Source organism: Pogoniulus pusillus, chromosome 10 (assembly GCF_015220805.1).
Source record: "Pogoniulus pusillus isolate bPogPus1 chromosome 10, bPogPus1.pri, whole genome shotgun sequence".
NCBI classification, from domain to species: domain Eukaryota; kingdom Metazoa; phylum Chordata; class Aves; order Piciformes; family Lybiidae; genus Pogoniulus; species Pogoniulus pusillus.
In genome coordinates this window covers 11,032,481-11,044,505 of record NC_087273.1, presented here as the reverse complement: position 1 = coordinate 11,044,505, position 12,025 = coordinate 11,032,481, and the positions used below count along the sequence as shown (strand labels likewise).

The 12,025-nt window shown below is 39.3% G+C and overlaps 1 protein-coding gene across 2 annotated transcripts in view; it reads right to left on the bottom strand.

Moving 5' to 3' along the window:
* USP53 (ubiquitin specific peptidase 53) overlaps positions 1–12,025 on the bottom strand; it is a 34,896-nt gene extending 22,871 nt beyond the window's left edge. Inside the window, exons 1-3 of one of the 2 annotated variants that reach the window (XM_064149882.1) lie at positions 11,794–12,025; positions 4,273–4,325; positions 2,565–3,239 (exon numbers count right to left, since the gene is read on the bottom strand). In XM_064149882.1, the coding sequence (XP_064005952.1) occupies positions 2,565–2,708 (144 nt within the window). In that variant the 5' untranslated portion in view covers positions 2,709–3,239; positions 4,273–4,325; positions 11,794–12,025. The remainder of the gene's footprint in view (positions 1–2,564; positions 3,240–4,272; positions 4,326–11,793) is intronic. The other variant, XM_064149884.1, reaches the window with a different exon arrangement.

Below are 12,025 nucleotides of genomic sequence, written 5' to 3'. Positions count from 1 at the left end.
TACACTTATAATAGTCAATATGGCTTTACAGAAGAGGAAGGGAGATACAGCGTTTACTTCGTTCTTTGTTCCTTCTCCCTCCATGCTTGCTTTCAAATAAAACTTAAAAAAATAAACAAGTTAAATCTTTACTACCTTATGGTCTCTTACTAATAAAACAGTTGCTGAAATATAATTCTGGTGCTTAATCAGGTATGCTTCTACCTTTTATTTGTGTAACTACTCTCTATAAAGGTCATGTCAGCTTGGCTACACTACACTCCTTTCTATATCTAGTATCTTAGGTACACAATCAGTGCAGTAGTTTAGAATGTTGATCATTTAAAAAAAATTAAGAAAGCCCAAAATGAGATCTCAAGAGGCACAGTAATGTCACAGCTGCAACTCCAGTAAAAAAGATGAAAAAAAAAAAAAAACACTAACTCTGAATATAAAAGCTGGAATGAATTAGGATGCATTTGAAAATGAATGTTGCAACTTCTGTTCTGAAGGTTGAACAGAGGTTAACAGAGGAGAAAAGAAAGGAACACATTCCTCCTTTTAAAAGGGCAGTTAGGGATCATCAGCCTGCTGCCTGGTAAACAGCAGTAGGTTGTGAAGTAGTAGGACTGTCTGAAACTATAACTAAAAATTACTTAGTGTTTAATTTTAGGGCAGCCTAAGGGAAAATAACAAAAACTGCAAGAGAATATAGGTCATGTTGTTCCCATTGAGTGTAAAACAGCAAACTCACTCTAATAAATCTATTGTACATTTTGAAACACACTTAGATACAATAGATACCATGTAGAGGTATCTCTCATATCTCCATTATTTAAAAATGTTTAAGACTCCTATGTTTTTAGAGGTCTACAAATCTATGAAGTCCTCTGCCAGTTTGACAAATAATTCTGACAGTTTGAAAATGATCAGGTCCAAAATCTAAGCATTATCAAAATATTTTTTTCTCCTATTTATTTGCACTGCCTGGAAATTTCTTATTGCTAATTCCTAGATTTAAAACAGTGAAAACTAAATGGTGGCTGGTATTCTAACTTGCATACAATGTGGAAAGCCTTGCTCTGTTACAGATTTAAGTAGATCCTCACATTCCCTGTCACAAGTAGGCTTGTAAAAGCTTTTTTTTGTTAATCATGCTAATGTCACTGTACTGTTAAGGCTACACTTGAGAGATCTAAGGAGCCAAGATTTTTTCAAATACAGATCATGTGAAAACAGCACAGTCCATAGGCAAACACACACATGAAGCTGGTTGCTAATACACATGCATAGGAAAAAACAGTAAAAACAAAACTAACTCACATTTCTGTGGTATATCTCCTACTCTAACTCCACAACTCTTTCCTAACATCAGAATCAAACCTTTCAACCATGTGCATCTTCCAATATGCCTCAGTACCACAGACTTGTGCTAGCTCTGAGAAAATGGTATTTTATTTCTACGTGTGCTATTCAATACAAGTAGTAGTACTGGCTGCACTACATTCAGAAGTGTCCTGTGAATTTGGCCAAGTGATGAACCTGCTATTTAAAAGAAACATTAGTTTTAAAATTCAAGCAGCAACTTGTTGAGTCTGAAGTTTCCAAATAAAAAAAGAAAGTTTACCTGACATTTTTAATGCATGAACATGCTGACATTTTTTACAAAAAAACCCCCAACATTTCATTTCAATCAATTCCTTTAAAGTAACTGCTAAATAAAATTACTTTCAACTTTTTTTTTTTTGTTGTTGTTGGGTTTTATTGGGGTTTTTTTGTTAGTTTTGTGTTGGTTTTTTTTAATGCTATGACTGCCACATTTCCTTTTTAGGAAAGTCTATGCAAAAAAAAAAAAGGACATGCTATGCTGTCTTACTTGGAATCATTAAGAAGATTGAGAAATTAATTTAACACCATTTAAAAATGAGTAATACATATATATATTGTGATAGTTTGAAGCAGGGTAGAATGTTTTGGTGAGAAGAACTAGATTACAGGCAGTGGAAAGAAAACAATGGTGATGTCTACTTTGTTTACAGTCTTGCTGAGAAGTAAAGGAAGAAGAAACAAAACCATTAGATAATCACTCTTGCTTGGGCTGCTGGCTGAGCTGCATCTCTCTAACCTCACCCTCCATTTTGGGCTAACCCACTTTGCTTCTTAACCTCTGGCCAAACCTCTGTTCTTCTTTGGGACTGGGGTAAGGTCGAGAGGGGGAAGGGGAAGGTGAAGGGGTGGTTTAGAGCCCCTCCTGGGGACTCAGGTTTCTGGGAGGGGAGTCCTGTTTCTGTATTACCTTTTACCTTGTATATTTCTGTCTATAACTGTATATACTGTAAATATCTGCTTGTATATTGTGCCAGCTGTAAATATAAGCTTCATTCATATTTCCAGAGCTGTCTGAGTCTAGTTTGAGTGATTTCTAAAGTGGGGGGGGGCAGGGAACACCCAAACCATCACATATATTCTACAGAAAAATAAAAATACAAGTGCTAAAAAAGCACTGTTAAGAGAATATTCTCACTGCTATGGCCATCTAAACTGCTACAAATCCAGAATTGCTTCATTTTTTTTTTAATCCTTACCTGCACAGCACTATTAAGAAAGCAGCTGTTTTGTCCTGGTTCATTTAGTAAGCCTTTGGTAGGGGCCAGGGACAGTATACTTCCAGGCTGATAAACTTTTCCAAGATTACCTCCAGGTTTTCTTAAGAATTTCACCCATGCCATTATTTTTTAAACTTTATAATCACAATTATTTACACTTAAATATTTAAGGATATGATGGGTGCAAGGCAAAGAAGAAAATCCTAAGAGAATGTCTCTGAAGTCATGGCATTGCATCCAATTCTGTAGAATAATAACCATTCATGGGTTTAAGTCCATTTTCCATGAGCAGCTGCCAGCCATCTGTCAGGATCAGACTCTCTGTTAAAATAGAGCTGTACAAAGTTTTTGTCTCTCAGATTAAAAAAAAAATAGTGTGTCCAGTTAATGTTAGAATCTGTTAAAAGTTATTGAAGTTCTTATTATCAAGTAGCACAGTAACAGACTTCTTCCAGGGATACCAATAATCTATTACTATAAACCATTAGTTGTGTTATATTGAAAGTTTATATGACAAAAATAAAAAGCTCTTGATGGGTGTTATACTCCTGTTCTTTCATTTTGTTCCATCTTCTTTTTACTTTTAACTGTGACCCATGAAACATAATCCAGTTTAGAACACTTCATGCTTATTTCATTCTCTTTCCAGTGAATCTGAAATAAGAAAAAAGGAGAAAATGTAAAACCTGAAAATTTGAAAATGTTAAAGGCCTTTTATATTGGAAAAGATCATGGACAGATCATACCTAGTGAGCAGATCACAAATACATCATTAACCTTGTTCATTCTTAAAGCATCCAGAAAAACCTAGCAAAAACATTCTGGTAGCTGGTCAAATAACTAATTCCAAGATTTTCACATTCCAACAATAAGGGTTGTTTCTCTCGTTGCCAAAGTTACATATTTAAGGTTAAATGACTCATCACCCAGAACACCACCACAGGCACATGTAAAGCCCATGCAGCAATCATCTAACAACAAAGGATTATTCAGCTTGGCGTTACTACACCATCTACATTGCTGTTTGAAGTAACAGCACAGAATAGAATAAACTTAAATAAACCAAATAAATTAAGGCTGCATATTTGGGAAAGTAAAAAAACACAACCTGAAACTGGGGCCTCGTACCTACAATGAAGATAGTCACTTCAAACTTTATATGAACTAGATACTAAAGAATATATTGAAAATTTACAGCCTTCTCACAAGATTTTTTTTTCCTTTGAGCAACATTTTCAAGACTGCTGACCAGCATTTAGAAAGTAAAAACTAAACCAAATCTTATATTTGGAATGCTGTATAAATTGGAAGGTAACTTTCCCAGCTCAGAACAACCAAGCACACATTCACATCAAATGATTCTACAGCTGTCAAATACTGTCCAGCTGGGATGCCACAGAACCTAATTGCATGACATTCAAAAATAGCTGCAGGTAGTCTTGCACCCCTAAACCCTCTCTCCTTTCTTTAAAAGAAACATTGGTAATTGCTTATGTATATATATAAATCAATAACTGGAAACTAACCAAGAGTCCTTTTTGCCCCATGCATAATCAGATGGGTTTTGTTTGTTTACTGATGTTACTGCATCTCACCCGGAAGTAATCTGATTTAACAATACTGGAAATAGTAAGTGCGATTTGTGGCAGCACTGAGCAAGGAGTCTGAAATCTAACTGGAAACTGACCTTGACAGAATATCATGTGATAATTTTGTTTTCTTTAGGTTCACTTTGATAAACTGAGAAAAAAGAAGAAAAGGCAAAAATGAAACAAGTAACTGGAAGCGAACACCAACATGAAATCTTATTAGAACCTTACATTTACCAAAAATAGTATCAACTTCATTTTCTTTTTTTTCCCCCCCACATAAAAGTGAAAGTGCTCCACAGCATTAAATGTATTCTTCCATGCTGGACCAAATTCTAAGAAAACAGGGAAAGAGGTGAAAGTAAGAATGAAGCAAAGATTAACACAGAAAAAGATTACAGATTCTCTGAAGTCAAGAATGCAGAAGTAATAACATGATCTGTGCAGGGCAATTGAAGGAGAGAAAATGTTTTTAAGAAGTGTTTGCGTTAGAAGGTTTCAGTTCAGTACATAAACAGAAAATAATGAATCACTGCAGTAAAGATTAATAAAGAGAAGACAAGGGGGAAAAACCCTGGGTGTTCAGCTGTTTATAATCAGATAATGATATATGCACACATATACAAAAAAAATTACATATACATATATACTCAAGAAGCCTGTATTAGACATGAAAAGAGCTTAATCATATGAAGTAGCATTTGGGTCCAAGTCTCACATTATCACAGACAAACAGAACTTATAATTCCTAAATATAACATAATTACTACGCTTTAAAAATAAATAAATAAAGCCCAGAAGAATTTTCTCTTCAACTCTTTCAACCATTAAGTACTTTACTGATTTGTGATTTACTATATACATGCTGAAAACTAACATGTTTTAGTCACAAAGAGTTTGCTCCTTGATATACCAGAGAAGCTTCTTGAGCACACATTTTTCTGGCAACAGAGAGTTCTTAATTCCTCTTTATATAATTTCACATATGGACAATTATGTATGTTTTTCTCCACCCTTCTGCTGCTGTCCCAGAAGCAAAAACTGAAGTTAAGATGAATCATTTTTAGTAATGAGGGATATCGAACTCGGCTCACTGAAGATGAAAAAAACAGAAAGAGATTGGATTTGGAACAGTACAGATGGCCTGTGATAGCCAAAAGGAAATAAATGGAAAGTAAGGTAGACTGTATGCCAGTGCTAAAATACAGAAATTAGTGGGGAAAGACACGTTTCTGGTATTTAAATATTATCTGGAAACAGATTTCACACGTTGAGCTGTGAGGTTTGACTAATGTTGGTTAAAGAAGTCCAAGGATAGACAAGAATGGCAGGATTAATTTTCAGCCAAAAAAAAGTGTGAAGCTGAATCCCTTGCTTCAGAATAAGTAGTTTTCTCATGTGAAAGGTGTGATGATATACCCAAAATCATATTCAGTTTGGGAAGCATTTGTTTATTTATTTTGTTTGTTTATTTCTTTAAATGCAAATGTGTTTCACACCTCTGAAAACGACCCCTGAGACCAGCAGACAAAAGTTATAAAACATGCAGAAAAAATTACTTCTGTAGTTCTCATTTTCAGCCTTGGGACTTACTTCTAAGCAGTCATGAGGGTAGAAGAGATGCCCACCATACTTTCAAGCACAATTTCCCTGTGCTTCCGAACAAGAGATTCATGCATGAATCTGGTGGGGGAGAACTCCTGCATTTACCTAGTCTGTATTTTAACTGTTTGGAAATATACATGTTGGTTTGGAAACAGGACTTCTTCCAGGACAATTTAAAATCAATGAGCATTCATTCACTGGGAACTTCTAGAAAGTAATTTTATCTTGCATTTCAGAGATGCCCTGGAATAAGCATGTCTTTACTAAGCTCTCAGCTGTTGGGCTGAGTTTTAGGGCAGTTACGCTGATTCTCTGCAAAAGTTTAATACAAAGCGGCTCTGGCTCAGCTCTGTGTTACTGACATATTACATTAAGATGCTTGCTCATTAATTTCTCGTCTATAAAGTTGTGAACACAAACTATTTCATCTATCACACATGGGAAGTGCACACAATGTTTTTCCAATAAAACATTCATTGTGCAGTTTTCATATATAGTCCAGATATTCCTTGTCCGAAGTACTGCAATATTATACTCATGTGGTCTCTATTAACTATCCACAAAGTTACTACACCTTTTCCTGAATATTTAAATACAACACTAGATCCCAAAACAGTCACAGCTAACCCAAAGAACAAACAGTAGCTGTGAAATAATACTATCTTGACACACAGTTCCCAGGCCAAGGTGACTAGCAAGTACTAGCCCAGAGCAGAAAGTTCCACTCCCTCTCCTTTCCCCACTAGTCTATATCACATACATTGCTGCACAGCTGCTTATTCAATAGGAATAAGAGGGGCAGTGCAAATGAGCCTTCTGATGGTGCCATACTCAATGGGATTAACTCCTCTCATCCAGTTGTCATCACGGCCTCTCCCCAAGCAGAGAAAAAAAATTTATGGTAGCACCTTGTTCTGGAATCAAATTTTGAGATACTTATACAGTTTTGGATTCTTTCAAGGAAGAAGACAGACAGACAGAAAGACAGACAGCCAAGATCAAAGAAAAGTATTATGGAAGACACTGACAAGGATGAATGCACTTTAGTCACAGTAATTTTTTCTGGATTTGGACCATCCCCAAGAGCATTATTCCACTGCTGGCAGGTCTACCCTTATTGTAGATTTTTCCATGAACCAGTGAAGTGATGCTGCCTCTCAACCCTTGTTCTTTCCACCTCCTATAATGTTCGGTTAAGCTGGGATGCAGCTTGCTGACTCAAACTAAATTCACTACTGTCTAAGGTTGTAACTAGGAACTGAAGACTGTTCTGACAAGTCGATGGTAAGCCAGCATTACTAAGAGCACTGTAGTAATTAATTAGCCACTGAGGTTTACCAGTTCTTTATAAGTTCTTGGTCTGATTAAGGTAGGGTAACTGATCCAAAGTCACTGAAGCATACAGTCTTCAGCAGGTGCAATCTTCCAGCAAAAGCAGTTATTGCACGTAGCCTTGTGGATGTGCTGTGTAGGATTTTTAGCAGCTGAGACTTAAAGAATTATTCTTGCCCTTGAGACTGAAGGGATCAATTTTGAATGACTGTTCTGAACCAAAGATACTAAGCAAAGGCTAGGAAGTTTCAAAACAACATCTATTTATCAGCCTAAATTACTCTAGGCTGGATGTTAAGAGGAAGTTCTTCACAGAGGGAGTGATTTGCCATTGGAAAGGGCTGCCCAGGGAGGTGGTGGAGTCGCTATCCCTGGAGGTGTTCAAAAGACTGGATGAGGCACTTAGTGCCATGGTCTAGTTGATTGACAAGGCTGGGTTGGATGAGATGATCTCACAGGACTCTCTCAACCTGTTTGATTCTATGATCCTACCTTGCCCAGCTTCAGTCAGTTTTCTTCAGCCATCAATGATCTCACCATGCTCCTGACTTCCCTTAGTTGTGCAGCCTTACAGGACAAAATACATACCTGCCACAAATTTTGGAACTTGTCTCTGTAGCTTCCAGAACAACAAATACACTGATCAGCAAAACTAGCTGCTGTCATCGGGTTTTGGTGGTACATCCTAGCACATAATGAGCTGCATCTGGTAGACTTCTTGAAGCAAGAAGTAATGTCAGTAAATTAGCTTTAAAATCAGGGCAGCTACCCTTCTATCAAAACAAATCACTTTCTACAAGTACATTTGGGCTTAGGCATCTTTGATATTAATTTAGATAAAACTGATGAGATAAACTGTTGGTTCTGTGAATACTGGAACTCTCAGTGCCTGGCTCCCAATAGTTTTATGTCTCAGGGCTGAGTTCTCACAGAGTTTACTCCCTAGTTGGGGCACATGCCAACTCTGCTCCTTACATCATCTTACAAAGTCTTTCTCTCCCAGCCAGCTGCCTGTTTTCATGCACTCTCTAAGTACATAATCATCTTTAAGATCCATCCCTTCTGTCAAATTGGGTGGAAACCTGCCAGTGGGCTCAGAAGTTGTTGACTATACGAATCTCTCAAATCTGGCTGAAGAATCATTATTTACTACTTCTCAGCTTCATTTTGCAACTACTCTTACTGTGTTGCATAAACGACTAAGGCCAAACCTTTCTTATGTCCAATGCTAAGGTTACTTCTAAGCAGCACAGCTTTTAGCTTCTGCTGGTAGTTCATGCCTCTGTGCTGAGCATGGCAGCCCATCCAATGGTCAACAACTTTGGCCAATCAATTTCTGAACTGACATATGTATCTAAATTCCCAAATTATAACAGGACAGAAAAAGTCGCAGGGAAAAGCAATTAAATATATTGCGAGGGAATAAACTTATTATGAGAAACCACTAGAGACCTTGTGATGAGCCATTGTTTTTAGAACTGTGGTTAGCTTCTCCACTTCAACAGAATGAAATGTATCCAAAAATTCAACTGCAAAAATCTGAGTGTTTTGCACAGCTCAAAACGTTGTAACTTAAAAATTGCCAAGCTTTATGAATAAAACGAAATTCTGAATTGTACTGTAACAATATGGGAGGTTGCAGTGATTTCCCCCCACATTTTTTGGGGAAAATAAAACAAAACAAAACAACAAACCACAGAAACCAACAAACCAAAACCAACCAACCAAAACCAACACCAGAACCAATCACCACACCACATTGAAATTTCTTTAAAAATATAGAAAGAGACCAAAATTAGAAATTAATAAACACTTACATCCACCTCAATTGGAACTGACTGCACTTCTTTTTAGCCTCTGCACATGTCTTGTCCCCTTTCACCTTTACCACTGTGCTGAACAAATGTCTACTGATCTCATTTGCTATGAGATACTTCTAAGGCTTTTAATCATCATCTTAGTATTAACTTCAAAAGCTGCTACAGAAATGTATTTACAAGAATGCAAATTCTCACTATTTCAAACATCAGATGGACAAAAAAATTCACCCACATTAATAGCTCTTACTTGCAACACACAACATGAAACAAGAACACCACTCAGACAAGACTAAAAAACAACCCAACAAAACCACATTCCCAGCAGTGACAATTAGCTTTGACTTTATAGGTGATCTGCAAGTACACCAGCCAGCTATTGGTCTGACACATTCTTTCTGCCTTTAGTCAGTGACTCAAGATGTCCCCAGGAGCCAAAGGGGGTGTTCGTCTTCTAGAAATTCTTCCAACCAATCTCTGAAGATTTATAAGCCAGTCTTTTGCTATTTTAAAGCTGCCTATTGTCTCTTCTCCAGCTCTTTTCCGTTTAGTTGCCCTTCATATGCCAAACCACTGCTCCTGCAAGTCGTATTTCTCTGTATCCTTTCAAGATGGGAGAACCAGAAGCGTAGATGCTATCCCAGATGGCTTTTGCGTAAGTATACTTTTTTTTTCTTTAAGCTGTTCCAATAAAAACTTACTTTCCTGTTTGCGTCAAAAACTAAACAACAGCTTCACAGCTCTGCATCTCCGGGCTGTTGCAACTAGAAACCAACTTTAGAACCAGCTACAACGGGAACTCTGAGTAAGGATCTTAAAGAATATGCATTCCGAGCCCATGACACCGGCCAGCATTTACAGTGAATCATCGCGGAGAAGCTGAAGAAAAGGAGATTTTTGTTTCTCCATCATCCTACTCCTTTGCAAAGTGCTTGTTCAAAGATTACCATGTACTCTTTCTTATGCCTCAAAAAGATAAAAGGTATCTTTTCAAGGATGCATTCTCACGCTTTCCTTTTTATTCCAGATGAACTGCCTGTCCAAATTGTAACATTTTGCCTTCCAAGTTCTGTTCCCATCCTAAAAGCTTTCTGATTCCCTAAGTCTCAACTATGTAACTGAGTTATAGGAACGGCAACACAAGCATTGTCATTAAGCTCACCCATATGTTATAGGATAGACAAAAAATGTTCTGAATTTTTACACATCATCTATTTCTTCACTAAAAAAGCTGTGTACACCTACCTACAAGCATTTCCCTCAGTCCAGACATCCAAAATTCAGATCCAGTTTATCTCCCTGTTACAGCCCCAACTCACCATCGTTTAACCTGGCTCAAACAAACTCCAATTTATTTCTCTTTAAATCATAAGGATGTTTTACAAGTCCTCTTTGAACGGGCTCCATGCCTCTCACTACATCACTCAAGCATCTACACTCTTTTACTCTATAAGAAGCATTAACCAGGGAAAAAAATGGCTAAGCGCTGCCACTAAGATCTTGGAAAGCAACATAAGTGAAACACGTGATTGTGCTAATGTCCTGACCCTGAAGTCCTGTGGGTCTCATACCCAAACAGTTCTCTCAGTAGTACATCACGCACACTGTATGACTGGAAAAGATGGACTATCAAGTTCTGATACGATAGTCAAGTGCATATTTTAGGTGTTTCTACTGTCAACATCCCACTGATTAAGGATAATAACTTTTCATACAAGTAATTTGATATTTAAAAACAAAAAAATCCAGCCAGTAAATACATCTCACTTTGCAACTATTTCTTAGGGAAAGAAAGGATTCTGTATCATTTGATGAGGCCAACATCTGGATTATAAAGTGATAAAATCATCCTTTCACTTTACGAGAATACTTAAAAGTAGTCAGTCAAGGCAATTCCCATTGCCATGCGAGGGAAGGGGATACTGCATCGTCAGCTAGATATAACACTGTTCATGCGATTAAGTTTTTGTTCTTAAAATAATCCAAATAGCTTCAAAGTGAAGCAAGAGGGGATTTTTCTATGTGCAAAACAAAGTATTAAGTAGATATAAGTAAAACACATATATTGGGAAGGGAAAAACACAAATCGAGCGAACAAGATGTATTTCCTCTGAAAAGCCGATTTAAAAATATTTGCATTGAAAACTCAAAGGGATAAACACTCAGAGCAGATGCTAAGCAGACAGTTTGCATACATCTACCTACGTGCCTTTGAAACTCCACACGAAACTCGCAAATCACACAGCCTCCAAACGCTGTGAAGTGATTAAATTTCCAACAGCCCCACACTACCTGTACTGGCATTTCCTGTTCCAAGCAGTCTTTGCAAACACTCCAGAAGAACTCGCTGCCGGGCATGTGCCCCCACGTTAAATATTAACTTTACACCGGCGGGCGCTCGCACTGCCCAGACACGATAGCCCCCACTCGCTCCGGAGCAGTCCACCCCTCCGCTTACACAACGAGTGGCTGACCCCCACCCACGCTGTCCACAGGAGGGATTTCACCCCGACACCGCCTACCGCCGCGCCGCAGACACGCGGGGCCCCGTCGCGGGTGGCCAGCGCTCCCCAGAGCAGCGGCCGCTCGGCGGGCTCTTCGCGGAGCCCGGAGCAGACGGCAGATGCCAGCCCAACGAGTCGGGTTTCCCCGTCCCGGTGGCCGCCAGACGCGCCGGCAGCAGGTGAATGGCCCGCGGCGGATCTCGTCTCTCGGCCACTGCCGTCAGGCGCACCTTACCTCATCTCGCAGGGTTAAAGAGCAGGACCCCGCTCCCTTTCACCCCACTCGAGACTACGGCTGCTTCCTCCGCTGCCCCTGCGGGGACACGACCCTACCCGACCTCCGCCGGCACCCCGCACTCACCTCCCACCGCTGGCGGCTCCCACACCGCAGCTCCTCTCTCGCCCCCTCACGGCGGCGACTCCGGGCGCGGCCCCGCCCTCACCACAACTTTTGCTCCCCCCTGCCAGCTCCTCTGCCTCTGTCTCGCGCTCCGGGGCGGGGGGCGGGGGCGGCCTCACGCCCCTCCTTCCTGCCCCTCCCCGCCCGCCCCCGCCCGGCAGCGCCTGCGCACTGAGGCGGCGGCGAAGGTGTA